This window comes from Apteryx mantelli, chromosome 4, assembly GCF_036417845.1.
Source record: "Apteryx mantelli isolate bAptMan1 chromosome 4, bAptMan1.hap1, whole genome shotgun sequence".
Lineage (NCBI taxonomy): Eukaryota > Metazoa > Chordata > Aves > Apterygiformes > Apterygidae > Apteryx > Apteryx mantelli.
Genome location: NC_089981.1, coordinates 21656863 through 21682847, shown reverse-complemented (window position 1 = coordinate 21682847; position 25985 = coordinate 21656863). Strand labels below are relative to the sequence as shown.

General features: G+C 40.8%; 1 protein-coding gene across 5 annotated transcripts in view; it reads right to left on the bottom strand.

Annotated features, from left to right (window-relative positions):
- Window positions 1-25985, bottom strand: part of LRRC56 (leucine rich repeat containing 56) — an 87782-nt gene that overhangs the window by 26209 nt on the left and 35588 nt on the right. For 4 of the 5 annotated variants that reach the window (XM_067295955.1, XM_067295956.1, XM_067295957.1 and 1 more), the window contains 2 exons: window positions 20137-20224; window positions 10998-11058 (listed from right to left, as the gene is read on the bottom strand). In XM_067295955.1, coding sequence (XP_067152056.1) covers window positions 10998-11058; window positions 20137-20224 — 149 coding nt within the window. Of the gene's footprint in view, window positions 1-10997; window positions 11059-20136; window positions 20225-22744; window positions 22838-25985 lie in introns of those variants that run through there. The other variant, XM_067295958.1, reaches the window with a different exon arrangement.

The window sequence follows — 25985 nt, the reverse complement described above, 5'->3', positions numbered from 1 at the left end:
TCTCAGGGCCATTCATAGCTTACTGTTTATGACCCTTCCGTACACTAAGGTTTCTCCTCATCATCTCATTGAACTCACCATAGCAACCACAATATTAAACTTGCTACGCCGCTTGCAAGCACTTTACTTTGCAAGTCAGATTGTACCTCATTTAAAACAAAAGCACTTGTTGATACCAAGAGGACAAGGGCATTTTTAAATGAAATGGAGCGTTGATATACAGCCTTCTGTAACTAGCCTGAACCGTGCTGAAGTTAATCCAGACATTCGCTTCTGTTCAAATCAATACACATAGTGAAGTGAAAGTCTCTGAAACGTAGCTTTAGTTTCAAACGTTCTCATATTTTCAGTTGCTGTCAAAAAACCTAGAGCAGAATAACGGGCTTGATCGAAGCTAATGTAGCTGGAGTCAGGAATAGCAATGCTCTAACACACAAATCTATAGCGTGTGGGGGCAGGATAACGTAATTCTGTGCTAATTTCCTTTTGATCATTAAATTGCTTGTCAGTTTAGTTACTTGGTAGCGTTTTAACAGATAGTTAAAACTATAGCAGTAACAATGAAATATTAGTTCCTTTAACTCAGCTCTTACATTTTAAAAGGAGTAAGGGTTGCCAAAGTCTGGTTCTGTGGGCCAAAAACCGCCCATGATTTCTTTTTTTAAACACTGTGCTCCAGCCCCGCCTTTGACATGAAGCTGTGCCCCAGAGATGCTGTAAAACCCAACACACAGTGCTACACCCTACTAGGTGCATTACATATTCCACAAGAGCAACCGAATTTTCAAATAGGGTAAAGTTCAGATACATAGTAAATAAAACTGTCACTCCCACATCTCAGTTGTCCCTTGATTTAGCCCCAGAGCTGCCAACATTTCCTATAAATTTGGCAATCCTTCATTCTGACTGAAAGTTTACATGTAAAAAGTAACAGATAATGAAACTGTGGTTACAAAATGAGTTATTTACATTAAAGGAATGAATCCCACATCACTTTAAATTTCCTGCACGGATAACGTTTTAGTCTCCCACATGTTGCCTGCCTGCTTCACAGTATGTTCCAAGTTTGAGCTTTGGCAGAATAAGACAGATATATTACAACTTTGATTTAATATAGATCTAACCCTTTAAAATCAACACTTGAAATTTAATGCTGCACAGTAAGCAAAAGGAATATTTGGTAAAAGATCTAAATCAGTGGACAGCTTCACTCATGTTAAAATTATTCTGTTGCAAAAACTACTTTTTCTGAGCATCAGAAAAATTGAAACTCTGGATTATTTGATTACACAGAATAAAGAACTGGATTAGCTTTTGAGTTGCTATTTAACTTTTGTCACACCAAACGGTTTTAGAGTTTTCACTGAAGAAAAAAAAAAAGAAAGAGATACCACAGAAACGCATTGATATGAATATCTAGAGAGAAAATGTAATTTAAAGTCTTAACGTAAAGTGCCTAAAATGCAGGTTCTCAAGATTCTTTAAATCTAGCATTTTTCTCCTACACTAATGATTTTCTGTCACGGTCGATGGACATTTCTTCTTTGTACCTTTTCCTCCATTTATCTGCACATACATTCAATAAGACAGAAAAACACAAAAGCTTGTGAGGAACGTATACAGTCACAACTTCAGCATGTGAATTTTTTTATGATTAGAAAATGGCAATTAATTCCCCCCAAATTTCTTCCCTCTCCTAACCTCTAATGCGCCTGCATGCTTCTCCTCAAATTTGGCATCATAGTTCTGTCTCCGTTTGACCCGAGTCAAGACTTCTTCCTTAACTGACAGGCTCCACCTAGCTTTGGAGGCCACTGGCATAATCTGTTCTCTGCCCTTTGCCTACCTTGCAGTTGTCACGGCTCCTTTTCAGACTCCCGACAGTCCCAGCAAAAGAGGTAAACAGTCATTGTGCAGGACAGCGTAGCACCTAGCCTGCCGTGCAGCCCACAAGCTAGGATAAAGATAAGGATAAAGATCTGATAGGTGCTCCTATCAGATGTCACCAGCTTGAGTCAGCTGGCTTGAGGCTCGCAAGTGAGGGACACTATTCCCAAGAAGAGTCAGGCAACCCACTACCTGCCACATCATTCAAAAGTCTACATTCACTCCATGAATTTTCAGGGGCTCTCTACGTTTCTGCAGTGAGCAGAAAGGTTTCCAAATTGATGTACCTGAATTTTTACAAAAGCCAACTCAAAACACATTGCAAAAACGATCTGGCATCATTGTTAAGTACAGATGGTTGGAAATGAATTAACTTACTTTAACATGAAAAAAATATACAGATATAACTTTCTTTCAAACTGTTGAGATTAATGTTTCTTCTGCAGTATTATGTTAGGCTGGAAATGCAAAAAGGAAAGAAACATCAAGGAAGATGCCTATGAGTGGTATTTAATACTAATGAATGTATACAATAGAGAGAGATGACTTCCCCCAATTATTATGCTTTGTGAATTTCAAGGTAAATACCAGTTAAACTAAACTATTTAATAAAACCAATGCAATTCATTCCTGACAAAAAAACTAGTCAGAAAAAAATGCAGCACTTTTACCTTAAAATAATGGGAAGATCATTGCATTTTGCACATCTGAGCAAATGCACAAAATATACATAATTGGCTTATTCACACAGATGAACTTTACAGAAGGTCCTTTAAACAATACAGCCTCCACTGTCTAAGTACATAAAATAACAATGTAAGACATTATACAAATAAGCATACTATCATTTTTTTAATCCTCCAGTATAATTTAGCAACCACATTTTAATGTGTTTATTCTATAAAGAAGGAAGCTTATGCTAGTGATTCTTAATTGTCATAGGGTCAAAATTTAACATGTGGCAACAGAACTTACTTTTACAAAACATATTAAATAAATTCCTATAGAAGAAACACAACATTTTAAAACTCGATTTACCTTGGGATGCTGAGAGGAACATCTTCAAAAAAAAAAGTTTGTGAGACCTTAATTGGGGTAATTACTAAGAAAGAGATAAACTAAACAACAAACACAGCGAAACAAACCTCTAAATTCTTTTCTGTAGAGCAAAGAAACAGGAGTAAGAGCAGAAAGTTGACTGGTAAGATAGTGAGGCTAATGCAGTCCAAACCAGGGAATAACACAAATGCCCTGTCAAACACAATCCTTCCTACAACATCTATTATTGAAAGCGGGTGGTAGGTTTTACTATCAAATCTTTTTGTTCAGGTTCTCAACTCCATGTGACGAGCGCACAGTGCAGCTTAAGGCAAAGAACGAAGAACGTGCATGCATTATACCTGCTGGGGATACACACGGAGTGTCGTGGGTAACATGCTGCCTTCTGAAACACAGACCTCCCTTCCTAAAACACGAAGGCATTTTCTTTATTTCTTTTTGCAAGTATTGGCCTATCCCAAAGAGACCTCACACAATCTGTAAAGATCTCAGCCCAAAAGAATAAGGCTTTGCCAAACAGCAAATCAAAATATATCTCCAGAAAAAATGTGCCTGTTAGGGGAAAAATAGCAACCGGTCTGCTGTGTGCAGTAATGTGTCCACAGAAGATAAGAACAACAGCTATATCAACTCATACACTAAGACTATTTTACTGAAATTAGATTATAAGAACCTATTGTGCTCTGAAATCCTATTCATTTCTTCATTACTCATTCGCATTGCTTGGCAGTTATCAATTGATGAATACAAGCAAGTAGCTTAATATCCCTCCCTTTATTCTGTTAATCAGCACTTACCTTGAATACCAAGATCATAATTTTCCATTGAATAAAACTGTTTCCAAAGAAAATACAAGTTGCAGACAAGCCACTACCAGGTAAGAGAGAGTCAAAACAACCTACAAACCCATTACACTAGTGCTAAGATTATTTTCCTCCCTATTTCTGTAAGGACACCCTTCCTGATGGCTACTTGGACCACGGTTGTTATGGAGACTATGAAAGCTGTATAGCTCCACCAGCAACAGGTTAATTACAACGGCTTCCCAGCCCAATTCTTCGGGCTTTCTCAGGTGATGATTATAACCATTCTTTGTCATCGCTGACTAAAACACCTAGGTGTAAATTTTCATAAGTGATCCCTAACATTGGCAGCTGAAACACAGCAGCTGCAAACCTTAATAGCTGGGCATGTAAGTGCTTATTTGCTGGCAGAAATCAGCTGGTTATTAGTAATGTTTTTATTTATTATACAATAGAAGCATCTAGAGCATGTAACTGAGATCACGATCCCATCAGGCAAATCTTTGTGTATAACACATTAAAAAGACTGCATCTGCCCCTGAAGAGTTTATGAAGTAAACAACCGAGGCAGAAACACTCTGTATTTTCAACAGCTATGGAAGAAACACAGGGAGCAAGCAAGCAACATGACTGAGACATGGCAGGCCTGTGGCTAACCCACCAACTGAACCATATTTTTGAAGTTCTGGGCCAGTGGCTCAGCCACAAAGCCACCGAGTCCCTCTAGTCCGTGGGTAAGCTGCTGCCATTGCTATCTCCAGCTGGTTCAAAGAGTAAAACTGCACCTGTAACCCCAGAGACTGGAATCGGGAGAGACTGTGGTGCCTTAAATGTTCCACATTCATTAACAACAATTGACACATCTTAGCTAATTACTACCTGAAAGCAATCAGTATTTGTAAGAACAAAACAGAGATTAATATAGCATTTCAGAGGTTCCCTTCGGAAATGATAAAAGCTTTTATCTATGCATTTTCTTGATGAAGGAGCATCCTCACCTCAGGAAGTGCTCACTCTGAGATGAGCGACAGTAGGCTGGGCAATGCCACCTGAAGCTGGAGCCCAGAGATAACTGTACACGGAAAAGGGAAAACAAGAGGATTTCAACCACACAGGAGGGTGGAGGGTTTCATGTAAACAACCCCAGGCTCCAGCAGAAGTATTTACAGCTCAAAGGTTCAACAGAGTTATGTTAACAAGGCAGTGCCTGAGGCAGCAGTAAAGCAAAGCTGAACTGTCATCTCAGATGGGTGCGCAGCACACAGGTAACCACCTGAAAGGAAAGGTCAATCAACCTTTTCTTTTTTACAAACACACTAAAGTGCTGTTTCGATTCAGACGGCGAACAGAGAAGGAGCACAATTATTTATTAAATCATGGACTTACCTCACCTTGCTGGCGTTTACTGACAGACATGTTCCATGTGTTATCTATTATTTACTTCCTTTGCTCTTTCACCAGCCACGTTTATCCTGCAGAAAGCATTGCGGTATACGAGACAGTCCCTGATGACCTTCTGATGGTTTTCATGCTCTGTATGGTACCTCAGCTTGGATCACAAAATAGAAATGTGATAGTGGTACCCTGGGAGAAGAAAACTACTTCCATGGAATAGCTCTGTCCTTCTCTCAGGGGTAAACGAGTGCAGATTCTCCCTGCTCTGGTTAAAATGAGATGAATACACTAGACTCTCCCCACTGACTTCTTCAGGAGCAGAAGACTTTCGAACTTGGAGCTGTAATGATACAACTTGTGTCCTAACCATGTTCCTTACAGAAAACTGCATGCAAGGCTTTCCGGCAGCTGGGCAAGCGAGCAAGCAGACACGTTCTACCTAGAAAGCTGCACAACACGCAGCTTTGTTCTCTTGTTATATATACATATTCCTGAAAACAGACTCTCTAAGCTTCTAAACCTGATCCTATATATAATCTTACCATAATGCTCCCAGTAGGGAAGCTAATTATTACACCAAAAAGAACCACAGATTTGAGGAACACGAGGGGAAAAGGCTCTGTGTACCTGACAGGCAGAGAGCCTGAAATAGGTTGCAGGGGAGCTTCAGTCAGGGAAGGCTACATAAAGTGCAGCGTGCTGGAGACAAGAACCATGCAAAGACACTGCAAGATCACAGCCCTGTTCTAATGTCCTCTAGACATGCTGCAAAATAAAGGAAAGCCTGAGCTCCAGAACCGAAATAGTGCATTTTTATGGAAAACAAGTACAGCTTCCCTTGCTGGCGAATCAGCCCATCAGCCTCCCAGACATTTAAAGCCAAAAAGACATTCACACTATCTACTTTGTGCACTGAACTTGGTGAAATTAAAACAAGAAAGGATGGGAGCATTAAATTTCCTTCCTAGCCAAAGGAGAGCTAGGCATCTTTGGGGAGGTCTACCCAGAACTGTTAAATGTTCAAGGCAATCAGGTCTCCCTAGGAACCTAATGCAGACTGGCTAACTGTGCTTTACTGAGGAGAATCCACTTAGCCAAAAGTAGCTGTATTTCTATCCCAAAGTCATTACTTTGCATCAATAATATGAATGTCCTTAGGCAGAAGAAAAAATGGCAAACTGGAGAAAATACAGCAAGGAAAGGAATCAGTGAAAATGACAGGAAGAAAAACATTAAGGGGAACAACAGGAAGAAAAAATAGATTAAGGGGAACGATGCCCCTAAATATCTTCTGTTCAAAACTATCCAGCAAACAGTGGATGCCCGGACATACATCACCATTAGTACTTCAGATTTTTGGTGACCAACATTACAGCTTAGTCATATACAGCATGGAGCAACTTGGTTCTGATCCAACAAAGCCTTTGGACAGATGTTCAGTTTTCAGCACGTGAGCAGTTCCACTGAAGTCAGACTTCTTGTGACTTTCAGAAATCTGAGTTGGACGAGCACCAAGGAATAATACCGCTAATTTCAAATGCCCAGAGATCATGATTCAGGTCTCAAAAATATTTTTAAACATTAAAGCCCTCCTCCCAGTTACAAAAAAAATTACTTTGGCTCTGGTTTCTTAAAGTCATGAAATCATCAGCAAAATCCTCACTCAAGTCACTTGGTTAACATTTTCGGTGGTCTTTGCACAACTAAAGAGGGCTTGAAACTTTTTGAAAAGTGAGTACCAAGATCCCTGTGTAGCCACTCTTGTCTCCAACAGCTGGGGCTTTAAGAAAACTCAATCCACATCCTAAGACTCATAACAAAAGCATGAAAAGTGCTAAATCTGAATGCACACTGCACCTTGCTTGATTGAACCTTGAGGACATCTGTTTCTCATCTCCCCTCTCCCCCAATGGCTTTACTCGCCCAAATGGGTAAGGATAACCCACCCCTTGTTTAGTGGGAGTCTTTTTGCAATAGGACAAGAACAGCGCAAGAACTGAATTTAACGCAGACTGCGACACAGAAAATTTTAAGTCCATCTGGATTAAGAAAATCTGCTTTGCTTTTACTGTATTCCTCAAATTAACTTTGGTCCCCATGCTCTCCACAGTCTCTGCTCATCTGACTTAAAATATGTGCGTAAACCAGTGAATTTCAGTTTCTTAATCACCAAGAATAACCTCTCTCTATTACAAACGGTTGCTGAAGCAGCCCTGGGAGCTGACCAGTTTTCTGCTGGGCTACAGTATGTAGAGCTGAAGTGGGGAAATGAATGCTAGTGCAACAGAAGTCTGTCTGGAAAACCATGCTTCTGCTACAAACTTATGGGAATGTCAGGAACTGGTTCCCATATCTGAGTTAAAAGGTCTTTCATAAAGATATTTATCTAACATTTTTGAACAGGTCTCTTCATTCATCCCTGAATTGAGAATAAAAGCAATCAGATAAAAACATATAGGCTACATGCCAAAGCAGAAGTCATAATTCATTGGCCTTGAAATATAGTTCTTTTACTGGAATCGTTACCAAGACAAGGACCATGTGTCATCATAACTGAAAGACAGTTTTTAACATACACTTTTCAGAATAGGTTCCATGTTTCTTCCTCAATTATCAGTTCATCTATAATTTCTTGGCTGGTAGCAGATGGGTAAAGGTCACCAAATGAGGACCTCATAAAATTAGCGTAATGTAGCAAATTAGCAAGAGTCTGAAGTAATTCCTTTCCACGTTACACTGGATTCTCCAGACCTGTTTCCCTTTTGGAAAGGGCCAACAGAAAAATAAAACCCCCAAATTCCCCTTCAGCTGCCAAAATGGATTATCTGCAAATACACTTGGATTTATTTTCCTCGTAGGTTAAATGAAATAATTAATAATGATATCCTGCACTTACATATTGCCTTTCAAAGTCTGAAGTAGTCAAAAGTAATGCAATCTTATGGGGAGGGGGGCAGGGAGGGAAGAGAGCATTAATTTACAACTAAATTAGCTCAGCCACACTCCTTCAGGAATTACCAGGAAAAGCCAATACCCAAACCCACCTGTTCTTCAACTAGCAAGCCTTGCTCTCCCACAGAAAATTATGATACAGAAGCACCCTGACTTCTCTCAGACCAACCCTCTTTTGATTTCTATCAAACAACGAATGGCAACACACACCTCAGCTTCCTTACAAACCGTATCTTAAATTTGCATGTCAGGTAGACAGGAAGGGACACTTCAAAAATCAGTAAGTAAAGTGAGAATTCTAAGTCCTTATTCTGACAACTCCTTATCTGCAGTTTTATCATCAAAAGAAGCCTTTCCTCATTTTCAAATTGGAGAGAGTGATGTTCTAATTCCTTTTCATCCTTAAATAAACAGGAAATCCTACTTTACAAGAAAGAACAAAACAAGAAGTGACAAAAAGCAAGCGTGCCATATTACTACCCACTTCCAAATTTACACTGATAGTCTTTTATTCATAATGATTCACCATAACACTTTTTTTTTCATATAATACAGCATGCAAAGAATGTCTGGTTTTAATATCTTAACTATATATGAAACATCCTCCGTCTTTTCCCTGCCTTTGTGTCCTCACCTTTTTTTCAGTAACCAAAACAATTTCCAGCTGTCCTTACTGGACATTTTCTGTTATCTGTTGCCCATTTTCAAATTATAGCCACAATGATTCTGACTTTACGGCTGAGAAGGTTTACGGGAATTACCTTTATAGAGAAGGAAGAACAATTTTGTATCATCCTCAGAAATATGTTATGAGGGTTTTAGTCAAAAACAACAAAATAATCACCTTTTGGACAGAATTCAAGCATCAACAATTTAAATTCAGAAGTGAAATTTCTAGACTTTGAGTAACTGAAAACCGCCTGTTAGAACAGAACCAGCTACGTTACATTAACTATAGCAGACACTGCCATGATAGCAATGTTGTTTTAATGGGTATTAAATTGACATGATACAGATGTCCAAAAACAAAGTTCAAGTACTCGGGCTGTGCTTGCATGGGCTGTGCCCTTAAATGATTTGTGTTTATCAATGATGGACTGTCGAAAATTGGAATTAATAAATGAAAGCTGCTGCTGTCTTGTGCTGCCTGAGTTCTGGTCTGGGAAAGCTAACAGCTTCTTCTTCTTCCTTTACTTGTTCCCCTATAATTGCATTTAATTGGCACATAAAAAGCACACTTGTTTAAAGGAGAAGCAGGTAGCTTCTTCTGGGGCCCGAGTGCCTGGGAAGTGTTACAATATTAGACCTGATATCCAAGCAAAAAACTTATCGATATTACAGCTGATCAAATCAAAACTCAACTTGACACCAAGAAGGACCAGAAGGAAGTCAAAACATTTTCCACTGACACGTTTTAAGAGAGTATGGATTTTTTTGACCAAAACAAAACCCCCTTTTGATTCTTTTTTCTTCTTTTTAATAGAATAAAATGAATGAAATGCCTTCTGATACTGTCAAAAATATAATTCCCTTCACCCACTACTTCCTCCTCCACTGCGATAATGCAGCAATTTCCTCTTTACAACAACGGTTGGTTGCCATTAAAATAATTGCAGCAATGGAGATTCACTACTTTTGCACGTTATAGACTAGAAGGGGAAAACATTTTTAGACTGCAGATACTCCATCTCTTCATCAGAAGAAGGAAAAATAAGATCAAAATGTGACAACTGAATGGTAAAGTAGAATTTTTAAACACCATTCTCTAAAGATTTTTCTTCTCTGACTTAAAGTCCCTCTTTCAGAGGATATTTATGATTGAGAACACAGCCTGCACTCTGACTCAGAACAAATGATATCCCAGGATCCTGTTATCCATTCTTGTAACGGCTGTCAGTTCAAATCTGCTCAATTTTTTTTTTTTCTTCTACTAGCAACTACTATAAGGCCAGTCAAAGATCTTGAAATTATGGTGTTTCAACCACCAGCAAGAAAAACTGGAAGTTTGTTAGCTACTTTAGTGATGATCCATAAGACAGAGAAGAATTTACCGCAGTTTCCCATTAGGGAATGTGTTCTCTTTAACAAGAATAAGTAAAATGACTATTTGCTCCACAAAGTTAGTAGACAGCTGTATAAAGCCAGAGCACAGACCTGTTTAACACAAAGATGGCCTTTTACGTAGCCATTTGCTGATACGAACTCTACTTTACTACCATCCATTATTCATCAAGGGTAATACAAACAGCAGCCCAGGAGAGAGCAGACAGTGCTGTCTCCTCCCTAAGGTGGTTTCCTTTATACCCTCCCACACCTCACAACCCCCCACTTCTCCTGCAGAAAAAGTGTGATGCTCTCACCGAGCTCAGCAAGCCAGAGACATGGAGTTTTATCCATCGCAGCTGTAAATCAGCCCAATTTCACAGACTTCAATGATGTCAAGGTGATTTTCATCAGCTGAGGAACTGGTCCAACATGTACGGAATAGACTATCGTGTACAATGAAACACTCTTAAACCCAAATGTCAGGACACAGACAAGAGGCTCAACAAAAACAACAAAAATACATTTCCAGGAAGCAGGTTCTTTCTGGTGGCTTGTCTGGCTCCTGACTAGAGGTGAAACCTTGATCACGCTTATAGCAAACTCCCACGGCAGGAACTTCTCTGGCAGCAGGCTGTGGGGCAATTCACTGGCATCATTGCAGCTACACTGATTTATACCTGCTTAGATCCTGTCCTTAAACTTATGAGGTTGGGGAGTCTATATGCATTACCTAATCCATTATTAAGGCATGTGGAAATGGAAGAAATGAAAGCAGCACCAATGAAGATTTTATCACTTAAATAAAGTTGAAGGCTGTTATTCTTTATGTTTATTCAGTTATCATTCATTTCTTACCTCACAGATACAAGCAAGCTATTGTTCAGTTTCAGCTGTCTCAGGTTAGGTAGATAGGCACCTAGGGGATCAGAAGAAAGAAGCACTTTGCAGACCTGGTAGCAAAATAAAGGAAACTTTTGACAATCACAACTAGCTTAAGCATCTCATTTTACATGCATTTTTTACCTGTTTCTGTCAGAACTACTCTGGACCTCTTCTAAGAAAGTTAATGAGATTATTTCACTCGGAAAATATTTCAGCCTTTGCATTTTTGCAACATATACGTATTGTCTGCACGACTGTAGCATTGTAGTTTTTGGAATGCCTCTCTGAAAACTGTGATATGGTGTCTTTCCAAACAAGCAACAGAAACTGGCTTGGTAGCAACTGCATTTTCCTCAGTCCAATTCAATACCCTTGTTGATTATTAACTGAGTGATATCCTGAAGAGCTAAAGAATGCTTTATAGCATAGTATTCCATGAAGTATCTTCCTCTCTGACGCCTATATGATGCTTTTGCTTCTCTCCTCAAAATCTTTCTCTACTTTTTTGATGTTAAGTAGCTATGTATTCAATTACTCCATCACTAAGTATCACTTCTTCAAAATGTAATTTTGAGCCATACAAAAGCACTCTCTCCTATGTCACATCATATTTTTATAGCGGGGAGGTCCCCCAAACTCTATTTTTCTTTTCCTAAGCATTGCCTGCTCCCATTAATTTTGTGGGTGTGATCCTTTCTTTACTATTTAATTGTACAAGTTTTATATCTATGAAAAAAACCCAGTATTTCATTATTATTACTTTTAACAAATGCTTTTCTCTGTTCCTAAAAGACATTTTCTTTTTTCAGTCGCTTCAACAGGTAGCTCTGAACCATAAACCAACTCTCTCCAAGTTATGGATTAACTTGGATACAAGCTCAAGCTGCAGGAAACATTTGCTGTTGAAAGCAGCAAACTTTTACCCACTCCCACCAGCAGAGTTTACCCAGAGCTGGCAAAAATATTCCCCCATACCATCTTACCATTTAGAGGTATCACTGATTTTAGACGGACTGGATCATTGCTAAGACACTAAAATCCGTTCTCCACAACTATTTTTATGAGCCCTCTGAGTAATCTCTCTCTGGCATGGATGATTTAGCAGTATCCAGAAAAAGGAAATCTTTCGAGCTCTTCTCATGAGATTTAAAAAAAAAAAAGTGGGGGGGCTTAAAAGGAGGTCATATTGTTCATCTCATTTCTCCAAACAGGACAACAGTATCTATGGCTAAACTATTTCAATAAATCATGGTTTAGTAGAAGCATTACTTATATCTAATGCTATTTGGGAGTGATTATAATCCACAAATTGATTTTTGTACTATACTGCCTTGCCACACAGATTCAACCAAAGAGTTAAAGGGTTACCATGCAAGGGCTATTGTAAAGCTTTATAAAGCAAACAGGTTTTAAAAAGTGGTATTAGCAGAGGATCTGAATGAGGGAAATGGAGAGACTTTGAAGACTAGCTCAAGAAAAAAAAAAATCCATTTGATATATTTAGGGTTGTTTCAGGGAGGAAAAAAAAAAATAAAATAAAATAAAGAAAAGCCCAGTAAGGAATCTGTGAAAGGATTCAAAGAGGTACAGGGTGAGGCAGCCAGAGCGACTGGCCAAAGATACAGTTTTCCCATCTGGTTATTTCATTATTGTAACCCAATCCTCCATCTCAGAAATTTTATTGCACTTTGACACAATCTACCCCTGGTAACTTGAAGAGTCTTTAACTCTGATGGGCTGTTTAGTAGACTAAAATAAAAAGGTATATGATGTGCACTGGTGTAAAATTCTGCCAACAAGACTTTTACAATATATTTCTCCAATTTTTCAAGTTCTTCTCTAAGTTTTACATTAGATATGTAATTGTTCTTTGGTGCTAAGAATGCACTGACCATTTGGTTTTGCTGGATTTATAGCCTCAATTTCTTACATATAGATTGGAGACTTGAAGAGTGAGTTAAAGAGAGAAAACTGCAAAAGACGACAAAATAAGTGTCCTAAGCAAATTCAACTGCATGCTTCTAGTTTTCTTGGTTTTAATCCTAATGGCATATTTTCCTGAGACCAATGATGCGATTTATTCTTTTATTAACATAAAATTTCCCTAAAATAGCAACAATATTGACTTAATATTTCATTTTTAAAATATCAACAATATATTCCCCATTCTCACTGTCCTAAAACTATAGAATTTCAGTTCTAAAAAAGGAGAGCGGTCCAGGAAAATGCTGATGACCACAATACAAAACTGAGAATCAGAAATGGGTAGCAATGCTATCTCTTCTTTCTCAGATTCCCTGTCACTAAGCAGCCTTTTGTTAGATGACTTTGAAATCACTGATCGGCAACAATGCAGCAGTGTTAAACTATGCTACTGTACTATCCTAGTGGAACAAAACCCAAATAAAGGGTAAAGAGAACTCAATGTATAAAGCAGACTTTTGACACACTCTTTTTCCTTAAACAGTCCTGAAATCAAAAAAGAACCCAGAATATTTTCATTAATATATTAAATTGGTTCTTCAACACAATGCATATTCCTGAGGAAAAGCCTGCAGTCATCTATCTTGGAGCTGCTATATTTAGGGTTAGAGAGTGTATTTTGCAAATTGCTAACTCCACTGCTGAATAAAAGTGATAGATGCACATTCAACAACATTGCCTCAAGTGCTGCACTTCATGAGCGGAGTAGAATGAGGCTGTCTTTCTGAGCTGCCTTGGTACAGCAGGCAACATTTACATAACTAACTAGAACTAGGGAGAAAACGGGCAGGATACTGCTTTTATTGTATTCTAAAAGCTGAAGCACCTGTATTAATAACCCTTGCTGTTTATATGACAGTGCTTTCTTCAGGCAGCACCATCTATCTTGTTTTTCTACTGCTGGAAAAAATAATTGTGGCTTGACTTCTTAAACCTCCTGGAATGCAGGAACATAAATTAATGAAAAACACACACAAAAGAAATGACTGACAGTTAGTTGCTTTGGCATCAGGCAACCTGCGTGCTATGGTGATCCTACAGTACAAAACAGGTGTGTGAATACAGGCTGCACTCTTCTAGCAATACCAACCAGATATGTACATTAAACAAGCTAATTAATCCACTTACACTGTGTGTGATCACATAAAATAAATTACCTTGATGTTATTTCCATACATGTTCTAAATGTGACTTTTCCACACATTTCTGGGGGAAACTGGGCAATGTAAATAGAGATAAGTCAGCAGCATGTGGAGGCAAATCTGAGCTAGCTTCAGTCTAGCTACCCGAGATTATAATCTCGCACAGAAAAAAGCACACCAGCACAGGGTTTAACATAAACTCATTGCCCAAGTAAGTATTTGTGGCTCCTGGAGAGCTTGTCTAAGCCATGCTGCAGCTTGTCCTGTTGCATCTTCTCAGTGAGCTTTATTAATACGAGCTAAATCAAAGCCAACTTGGGCAGGAATACACAGGTTGGAGTCATGCCTCCAACCTCAGTGCAGGCTTACCCCAGCCTGTATAAACACCTGCCACTGCAACGCAAGCTTCTGAGAAAAGTCCCCCACCTTCGGATCTTAAAAAAAGACTGCAAAACAGAGCAGAAGGAAAGGGATACCCTAACCCCATAAGAGAAATAACATATGCCTATTTCTGAACCTTTAGCAGAGCTTTTCCTTGATAAGACTCTCCCTGCCAAGCAGCAAGAGAGTCTTCTACAGTTCACTTGCAGCAGAAAGCAGCTGCCTCACCAAAGGGAAGCAGCAGTCTCCAGACACGTAATCAACTTAGCCCGGCTGCCAGAAGGCAACAATTGAATAAGTACCAGTGAACAGCATTGTGGGTAACTTGATTTGTAGCTATTAAAATCACTTAGAAATAAGAGAACTATGTAGTGTCTTAAATGACTATATCCCACCATTACTTTCAACAGGGGATTTCTATGAGCTGGTCATGAATACGGTCCCAGATCTGTCAGCAATCAAAACTGAAGGCATAAGCTAATAAAAAGGAAATAGCCCATCTGCTTGAGCATAAACTGAAGACTACATGCAGCTAAAGAGCACAGAAGTAAATCCAAGTTCCACAAAGCTGGAAGGAAGACTTGCCAGGAAGGTTCAATGTTTTGTCTGTCACTCAACAAGGTGCATTGAAAAACAAATAGCTGGAGATTTCAGCAATTATCCAAAACCCCAGTAAGGCTCAGTTTCAAGTTCTGGCATGAAGCTCTTCATTATTTTAAAACCAATCACATGAAAACATTTTAACAACACTCTTTCAGTGTTTTAGCACACACCCTCTCCCTAGGAAACGTAATTATTCCTCTCCGCTATGTCCCTTCATGGTGTAGAAGGCTGACCTGACAATTTGGGAAAGGTTAACAGGACTACGCTTTAAAGTTCATCACATCCCGAAGTGGAACGTTTGTAAGAAAAACCTCAACACACTTCAAATTTCTCTGTACATCCTGCTAAAGGCAACGTGCATCCTGGATGCTTGTGGTATGGTCCATACGTGGCTGAGAACATTAAAACATTTTTCAAGTGGAATTTGCTGCATAAATTTAGGATTCAAGCGACACTAGGTTCCAGGTTACTGGGAAGTTCTGTGCATTCTAGAACCTTTTAACTCTTATCTGACCATTTAAGAGCTTGCACAACCTATTTTATCATAACACACTACAACTTCCCAGCTATTTAACCAATAGTTAAAAAAATGCTGCTTACCAAGTGCAAACTGATCATCCCAAGGAATAAGATGCTGTTACCTGCTCTCTGCAACTGAGGAATACTGTGAGAACAAGATTAAGTGACTTGATTAAGGCTATGAAGAAAGCTAACTAGTCAGGTGTAGAAGGCCAAGAGAAACACCAGTTCACAGAGCAATCAGGTTGGAAGGGACAGCCAGAGGTCCCTCGTCCAACCTTCTGCTCAAAGCAGGGTCAGCTGTGAGATCACACCAGGCTGCTCAGGCCTTTATCCAGTCACATCTTGAAAATCTCCAAGGATCAAGACTCCAAACCTCCCTTGGTACCTCTACTGCTTGACTGTCCTAACAGTGAAAAAGCTTTTCCTCATCTCAAGCTGGAACTTCTCTTGTTTCAGTTTTCCCATTTCTTATCCTACTCTTTCACTCATACTGTCTATCCTGACCCTGTACGGCCAGCAGTGCACTGCTTCAGGGGCAGGCAGCCAGCAAGGAGGATGCAGCGAGCCTGACACCTTCGATGGCAACCTTTCTTACACCATTCCCACTGAAGGTGCAAATGGCCCTGGGATGCCCCTAAAAATTTAGGCCTTATTCCATGTGCCTAAAAACCAGCTGTGGGGAGCTGTCAGGTGAAGAAAAACAGCAAGTAATCAGTGATCACTGGGAGTGTTAAGAGGCAAACTTTCTGCCCTAGCCATCTGTTGACATTTTCAAAGAGGTTTTCACAGAGGGAAAGGCAGAAATGCACTTAAAGGAGAGGGAAAACAAAACAAACAAAACCAAAAAAAAGAATATTCAGGAGAGCCTTGATGTTTTGTTATTCTCAAAAGCAGTGGGACCTGCAGCTGTGGGTTTTTATAGCCCCCAAAGGCCAACTCTTGGTGCAAATGGTGGGACATAAACAAGATGGAAATTGTCTGCAGCTTGGGAATGATGCTTTGTATTCTGTAAAAGTTGCAAAAGCCTACCTAAAGGAAGCAGAAAGAAAAGGATTTATTCCAGCAATAGAAAAGAAAGGGAAGCACACAGGACACCTGAGAAAGAGATCAGCGATGTGTGAAGACACTGTTTTTGTTCTTCTGCTCTAGCAATACCCTGGGAAATCTACAAGATTAAGGGCAATCTTTGTACAAGCATGTGAGGAATAAGAAGGTAAAATAAAGTTCAAAGGAGGAAATGGAGGGGACTAGAGATTTAAGATAATCCCACAACACAAAAGTCACAAAGAAGGTAAAAACATATTGCTGCCTTGTCACAGCTAATGTGAAATGACATAGGAATGGAAGCACCACTTTGGAGCACTGACAGAAATGGCATAATGAGATTTCCTTATCAACTGGAGGAAATATGGCTGAGCACTTTATGAACTATGAAAGAAACCGGTGTAATTTACCTTAAATTATCAAGTGCCTATCACAAAAAGGCTTATTTACAAAATAAATAGAATAACCAATACAAAGTGGCTATACAATTCAAGAAAAAAGCCCTTTCATTGTACTTCCTTAACCTTTCTTGGCAAATCAACATCAAAAAGCCCACTAAAACCCATCAGTTTTATGTTATAGAGTTATTTGCTTATCTTGGTGGTCTGCCCATGAAAATAAACTGCTTGGCTGAAAATACCAGCACCCGCTTTTGGGGATGTGACAGCTCGTGGCACAGAAAACACTACCCTGCAGCAGTAGGGTAATAGGTAGGAGAACCACTTGGCTGTAATGGGAATCCACATGTTGCTGACAGAAACGACTGTCAAGATTGTGAAAAAGGGAGGTTTCACAATCTCATTATTAACTCTCCTAGACAAGAAATTTCCTCACAGAATCACAGAATCACTGAGGTTGGAAGGGACCTCTGGAGATCATCTAGTCCAACCCCCCTGCTCAAGCAGGGTCACCTAGAGCACATTGCACAGGATTGCATCCAGGCGTGTTTTGAATATCTCCAGAGAAGGAGACTCCACCACCTCTCGGGGCAACCTGTTCCAGTGCTCTGTCACCCTCACAGTGAAGAAGTTTTTCCTCATGTTCAGATGGAACTGTCTGTGTTTCAGTTTGTGCCCATTGCCTCGCGTCCTGTCGCTCGGCACCACTGAAAAGAGTCTGGTTCCATCCTCTCGACACCCTCCCTTCAGATACTTGTACACGTTGATAAGATCTCCTCTCAGCCTTCTCTTCTCCAAGCTAAACAGGCCAAGCTCTCTCAGCCTTTCCTCATAAGAGAGATGCTCCAGTCCCCTAATCATCTTTGTGGCCCTTCGCTGGACTTGCTCCAGTAGTGCCACATCCCTCTTGTACTGGGGAGCCCAGAACTGGACGCAGTACTCCAGATGTGGCCTCACCAGGGCTGAGTAGAGGGGGAGAATCACCTCCCTCGACCTGCTGGCAACACTCTTCCTGATGCAGCCCAGGATACCATTGGCCTTCTTGGCCACAAGGGCACATTGCTGCCTCATGCTTAACTTGGTGTCCACCAGCACTCCCAGGTCCTTCTCCGCAGAGCTGCTTTCCAGCAGGTCAACCCCCAACCTGTACTGGTGCAGGGGGTTATTCCTCCCCAGGTGCAGGACCCTGCACTTGCCTTTGTTGAACTTCAGGAGGTTCCTCTCCACCCACCTCTCCAGCCTGTCCAGGTCTCTCTGAATGGCAGCACAGACCTCTGGTGTATCCGCCACTCCTCCCAGTTTTGTATCATCAGCAAACTTGCTGAGGGTGCACTCTGTGCCTTCATCCAGGTCATTGATGAAGTTGAACAAGACTGGACCCAGTCCTGACCCCTGGGGGACACCGCTAGCTACAGGCCTCCAACTAGACTCTGTGCCACTGATCACAACTCTCTGAGCTCTGCCATTCAGCCAGTTCTCAATCCACCTCACTGTCCACTCATCTAACCCACACTTCCTGAGCTTGTCTATGAGGATGCTATGGGAGACAGTGTCAAAAGCCTTGCTGAAGTCTAGGTAGACAACATGCACTGCTCTCCCCTCATCTACCCAGCCAGTCATTCCATCATAGAAGGCTATCAGATTGGTTAGGCATGATTTCCCCTTGGTGAAGCCATGCTGACTACTCCTGATCACCTTCTTTTCCTCCACATGCGTGGAGATGGCTTCCAGGATGAGCTGCTCCATCACCTTTCCAGGGATGGAGGTGAGGCTGACTGGCCTGTAGTTCCCTGGGTCCTCCTTCTTGCCCTTTTTGAAGACTGGGGTGACATTGGCTTTCTTCCAGTCTTCAGGCACCTCTCCTGTCCTCCATGACCTTTCAAAGATGATGGAGAGTGGCTTAGCAATAATGTCCGCCAGCTCCCTCAGCACTCGTGGGTGCATCCCATCAGGGTCCATGGATTTGTGGGTGTCAAGTTTGCTTAAATGATCTCTAACCCACTCCTCCTCCACCAAGGGAAAGTCTTCCTCTCTCCAGACTTTCTCTCTAGCCTCCAGGGTCTGGGGTTCCTGAGGGCTGGCCTGAGCAGTAAAGACTGAAGCAAAGAAGGCATTCAGTAACTCTGCCTTCTCTGCATCCTTCGTCACCAGGGCACCCACCCCATTCAGCAAAGGGCCCACATTTTCCCTAGTCTTCCTCTTGCTGCTGATGTATTTGAAGAAGCCCTTCTTGCTGTCCTTGACATCTCTAGCCAGATTTAATTCCAAACGGGCCTTAGCCTTCCTCGTTGCATCCCTGCATACTCTGACAACATTCCTATATTCCTCCCAAGTGGCCTGTCCCCCTTTCCACTTTCTGTATACTTCCTTCTTCTGGTTGAGTTTTGCCAGGAGCTCCTTGCTCATCCATGCAGGTCTCCTGCCTCCTTTGCTTGACTTCCTACTCATAGGGATGCACCGCTCAGTACTTCCTTACTTCTCAAGCACTGTGCTGCTGACAAAGGGGAGTCACAAGCATTAGGCTCTCTTGTGGCTCATCAAAATGACCTACCTATAGGACCTTCCTCAAGCATATTCTCCTGGATAAGGCAGTTAAGTACAGTAAGCAAATACAGACTGCTAGTGACATTTGCGGCCTGGTACCACTAGTGGTTCCTCAGCCACAGGGGAATTTTTCAAAGCAAACAAACTGCATTTTGGCTACTCTGTCTCACTGGAGTAGCATCAAGCACCCCAGAGAGCAGGGTAATCAGTAAATGCTTATTTAAAGCCTAGAGGTATGTCATTCAAGAGGAATTCTTTCAAAGTAATTGGCATTAGACTGAACTGGTGTCACTCATCCCACTGCAGATATTGTTCACAGTCCTATTTACCATCTCACAGAGGAAAACAGAGATCAGGGTACCAAGAAGATCATGTTTCAATAACTCTTTAGCAGGACAGTACTTTACACTGTTGATTTCTGAGTCCCCAGTCCTGCTTCAAGAAACAATAAAGTAAAATTTGAGAAGGTAAGTAAAGGATAAAGTGTTTTCTTACCAAAATTCCCCAAGCTGTTCTCTCTTGTATCTACTCGCATCTCTAGGGCCTTCACTTGCTGTAGATCATCTACCCCTGCCAAAGCTTTCTGTAAAGATAAGCAGAGATATACGTGTACTCTCAAGCAATGAATCAGATGGCATAGGAGCAAAGAGGTATAGAAAGGCTTTCAACCAGTGCTTTGTCAGCATGTACTCCAGGTCAAAATGTCCAGATGCATGATCACATTAAAATAAGTTTAGTATTCAAAGATCTTTCTTCCTAGCAGCTCTCAATTATTCTAGTTTGCACGTATTTTCTATGTTGCTTACAGTGTCAAAGCTGAGGGTTAAATCCAAGCTGCAAATTGCCAATAGACCTAGATGCCAATTAACTTCATTTAAACAGTAGGGCCATGCTTTAAATCTTGCACAAGTCTTGTACTAATCCTCAGTAGATAGGAAATGTTACCCTTAGTATCACCTGTAATCAAAAAGACACTAGGTAAAACTCAACGAAACCCATCTTTTAGCCTCTTAATCCAAAACTATCTAAAAGAAACAGATAATTTTAGCTCAAGCTGGTCACAAGAGGTTTGCTTTTCTGAAAGAGCAGAACACTGATTGCAAGGAATACAGATTCCTTCGAAAAGAATTAGGCAATGCAAAAGGAAGCATCCAAAATCTTTCACTATTTTTGCAAAATCTTAATGAGGGTCAACTGCTGCATTAAGCAAGGGGAGGGGAGAGAGCAAATGCAGCTCCTTATCGCACAATCTACTCTGAAATAACCCAAAGTCTTTGCTGATACGTACATGCACATTTTGCTTTATTTAAATATAGGGTTAGCTGAGTCCTTTTTCTGGGCTAATCATAAGGAACAAAAAGGAAGTCTTGAACCAAAATCCAGGCATGCCACTTTCCAAAAGAAAAGCCTGTGGGAGTCTACTTGAGAATGTGACCTACTTGGCAGAGGTAAGCATGAGGAAAGACGCAAGCAGAAGTTGCACACAGAGGAGAGAGGCAAGTTCTAGAACAGTCGGTAAAAACTGCAGTGCGGCTGTGAAGTCCTAAGACACCAGGCTGCAATTCCACAAGCAGCTGAAACAATCTCACAGGTCACTAATACCAAAAAGGAGCTCTCATCCCTTCTTCCTTCCCCCCTGTATTTCCCTCCTCATATCTTAGCTCCTCTCTCCCCTGCTTCCCTGACCAGGCTAGGTGTCCCACCAGCTCCCTCACATCAGCTTTGGCTGCTCAGTGGACCCTGCCATGCAGCAGCCAAATCACACAGCGCAGGAGGGAACTATACCCTTTTCTCCTGATGGCTAGTGGTTCATGGAAGGGTCTGAACTACTCCTTGAGAGATGAAAAACCAAGGCTTTTGTGTCACAATAACTGCCTGAAAGAGTTGAGGCTATGCATAGTGATACAATTGCTAAATTTTTGCCTTTTTGTACTTGGAGAGCGAGGACTTGTAGCTAAAAAAGTCTGCTTCAATAAAATGGCTGACCCCAGTATCAGTTTCTCCTCCTCAGTGCTGTAATCAACAGCATGGGTCAAAATGGGTATTATTATCTGCCTTTTGCCCCTATATTCAGGAGAAAAATAGAAAGTCATTCAACAGCCTCCACATACAGGAGATGAATTTTCTTACTATTAAAGAAGTTACAACATATTTTAGCGTGTTTTCATTTGCAGACCAACATTAATGATGGGGAAATGATTCATTAGAAGGGAATGTGTGTAGGACCACCTATGTTTATGAGTTTTGCAAAGAAAACACAACCACAGGAACATCCAGTTCATTTTGTAGGGCAAAACAGCAATTGCAACATTCCTATTGCCATCAGGCAAAATTTGTATTGCTCATAAGCAACTGCAACTCCATTCACTCTAAAGGCTCCGCAACTTCTTACAAGTAAAGGGCCAAACATAGTCTTAAGTGTAACTGAGATGACAATGTAAAAAGGCACGATTTTCTGAAACACCTAAGCATCCCTCCTTGAAAAACTGGCTCCCTTTGTAAGGTCTTGAGTTGGGCTCCTGAAAATAGAATTACCCAAAATCTTCATGTGTTTTCGAATTATCTTTAAAACATTGTTTTAAATTATTTTTAATCTAAATTTTTAAACTGTGCTTTTAAGCAGGCTGAGTCTAAGAAAGCTTCTAGACTCTCTTGCCTCCCCACAAGAATGTAAGAGAAACAAAGGTCTAAGCTAAAAGCCAGAGAGTCCCCAACAGCATCTAGAAATTTACTTTCTACCTCCAAACGCAGCCATCACAGGAACTGTTTTGCTCCCGCAAAGAAAGCAACCTTCCCAACTACAGACAGCTTTAGCCTCCAAGTAAACAGAAGATCCCTCACTGCAGGACACATTTTGCAGTGATCCTTTCCAGCAGATGACACTGTCACATGGCATAAGCGTACGTGAGAAACCAGAGCTCGCTGATGTCCTGGCACACACAGCCATGCGCTCAGATTGCTGGACTCGGACACGAATTAATTGTCATTAAAGACAGCTTCTTCTGAAAAATAACACACCTCCCCCTCTTGCCAATCAAAATGGTCTTAATAGCCTACTTCAGTAAAAGCCAGAATAGGAAGAGGTCTCAAAATAAGTAATAACCTTGGGTCATGCACATTGCCAGTAGAGTAGCAGAAGGTCCTGCCACCACGAGGGGCCTTTGCCTTTCTCCATTGCTCTTTGCAAGCTCCCTGTGTGTGGTCCTTCCACTCTGCTATGTCCTAGAAAGCCTACTTTCACAGTTCTGTCCACCAGGGATACAGTTCTGTTGCTTGTTGTCCTTTTTCCAAAATCAAAGAATAAAGTTGCGTAAAGTTATATTCTCTCCTCTTCTAGGTTTCCCTACTCCTTTTACTCAAAGCAGAGGCTACCTGTTTACTTCTTTGCTCTCCTTTTCCTCTTCCAGATCCATCATTTGTATTTCCTCTTTCTTCCTCTGTCTGAAAGATGATTCACTTAGTGCATCAATATTTTGTACCGTGACAGGCAGAGCTGCAGTTCCAGTGCTGGAAAGGGTTATTGGCTGCCACCACTAGCTCTTTGAACTATAGATAGCTGCTTGAAGCATGTGTTAAGCAGATGCCACGGACTTTGTGTGTTCGCAGTCCCCACTTCTCCGTTCTGCTTTTGCAATAGCCTCCAAGAAAATCAGTGATGTTCTGTCTGCTGATTCCTAGAAGATTCTTGAAGAGTTCAGAACTGATCAGCTGTAGGATTAAAAAATTATCACACTGTGTGAAGGAAAGCAGAGAAATGCTCTCAGGTTGACTACATGAGTTCGTTTAAATGCACTAGAAGCACAAAGACTCCAGGTGTGACTGTAAGCTAGTTAGCAAGCAAAAGGCCAGGGAGGCAGTTCAAGAGAAGGTTACATGGTGAATAGTTCCTGCGGAGGATAGTTCAGACATTCCTGTTCCCAAGACACCTTTCTTGGAACACTGGTGCACTTGGAAGCGTGATAGGTCTCATATGTCACAGCTGAAATTCTGGCAACAGGAACAGAGAGATTTAGGGAAGGACATCATGGACACATTTAAAATAAAGAAGATAAAAGGGAGACCCTGCTATGTGTGTGTTATTATGCTGTCGTTTAATATCAGAGCACAGAAAAATTCAGCAAAATTTAAAAGGAGGGATATTTAGGAGGCAATTTTACTACTGTTGGGATAGTAAAAAAAAAACCAAAATAAAACAAAATAAAAACTACAGTCAAGCACACTGACAGGGATCATCAGCTGGGACAGAGATAAGTTTGGCACAACAGAGGTAAAAGTGATACTAAGGTGCTTTGCAGCTCTTCATTCCTAGGCCATGCCAGGGCCTGGGACAGGCTCCTGCAATAGTTCAGAGAAGTCCCGCTGTGGCTTTAAGCGATGACTGCCTGCCTCAGCTCCAGGGGCTGTTTCGACAGCCAGGAACGGAGGGTCTCTCTGCCCATGTCCCAGCAAGCACTGTGCCATCTAGGTATTTCTTCTGTTGTTTACAGCTGCTCAGCCTCCACAGAGCAGACAAAAAAGGGCCAAGGGTCTATTCTAGATAGAGACTTGGATATACTCACAGTTATTTTACACCAAAAAGATACCTTGAAAAAAAATATATCTATAATTGCAGGTTGCCTGTCAGTGTCCACCAAGGACTCAGCCTGCCACCCAACTACTGCCCAGTAAGGTGGGTATCTGTTAGAGGGAGGAGGAGGAGGAGGAGGCTGTTTTCTGAAGAATCAAATATCAAAATCTTCCTGACACAGGATGCTCAAGGAGGAGGCCTGGCAACTTGATTCTGTGCAGCAAGTATGATACTCCACCCTAAGTCTGCTTATTTGCAAGGATAAATTTCTATGGAAAAGTACTGCACAATTCTTTGAATGCTGATAAATAACTAGTATAACAAAGATGGACAAAGCTCTCTTTACATTCTTGTGTCTCCTTCATAAGAATAGAACTATTTCCCATGAGATCACACAGAGGTGACAGGTAAATAATTTAGTCAGTATTTTAAGAAACAACTCCATGATGGCTCACAAACCGCTCCCATCACGCAAAATGTCTGGCCAATATTTAACTGGAGAGCATGTACTAGTTTGGAAAGCTTTTCTTCTGACTGACAAGAGAAGCCAATAAGTATTCTGTAAAAAAAAATTGCAAGTGAAAAATAAGCTCTGCAAGCGCAGAAGTTCCAACTGACAGAACAGTCACCTGGGGATGCTGGGAAGTCCGGTTCAAGTCCCACTTGCAACTCTCTGTAAATTCCTTAACTGACAAATAATATTTGTTCAGTTAAAGCTGGTGTATACAACTGATTTCATCTCTCTTCCCTAGATTTTTCACATACTCTAAGAAAAGTAGATACGTTGTTGAGGAGCATGTTGCATGCAGCTGTCAGAGAAGCACTTCCAGCTGTGCATTTATTTTGCTGATCCTGGTTAATTTGGCTAAGTCAGGAATTCCTGAGTGGTGAGCTTATTTGCTTTTAATACTACACCTGTATGCAAATACTAGATTCATGTCCATTCATGTGTTCAGTGCTTTTCACAAGGATTTTGTCTGAAATTCCCAACTTAAGTATAAGCTCTCCTTACACAAACAAATTTGTGTTGCTACAAGTATGACAATGTATTGCTTCTAAGAGGAGAATTACTAGAATATTAGCAAGATTTTTAACAATTCTAAGTCAAGAAACTTTCAAAGAGAGGGGACAGAACTTACATGTGGTCCCATATGCAGTCTTCCTTTCAGACGGCTACATGCTGCAGATGTTTATAATTATATTATTCAGTTTTATTTCACTACCTTCTGTATACACATAAAAATACCCTCTCCTCCCAGCTCAGAAGAGATTAGCTAGGTATCCTGTCTGTGATAAAGAGGGATTTTCTTGGCTGATATGAAAAGTGTACATGAGGATAATAATTGCAAAGTTTAAGATGTGATGGATACTGAAGTAAATATATATTTTTCTCTCACACTGAAGCCTCCATGCCAAGTCATGCAAACTGTTCTGCACAGATAGGCCTCGTTCTAGTCTTACCATCTTTAGTGACGTTCCCCACCGACCCATGTTGGGGATGTACAGTACAGACACCTTTTCGTTTTAACTTATGTTAAGGATCTGATGCTACAAGTTAAGAGCTCTCTTAACTATTGCCAACTTCAAAGGGAAAGTGGGGCATCTGGAACTCGATGGGAGGTTTGGAGTATCTCCCAGAAGTAGTCCATATCATTTCTGCAGGAGGAAACACGAGCTCAGTTTTAACTATGCACTGAATTAGCATGCAGGTTGGAAGGGGCAATAAAGTAGATATTCTCGTATGAAATTTTGCTTTAAATTTGCTTTAAGGATTTAA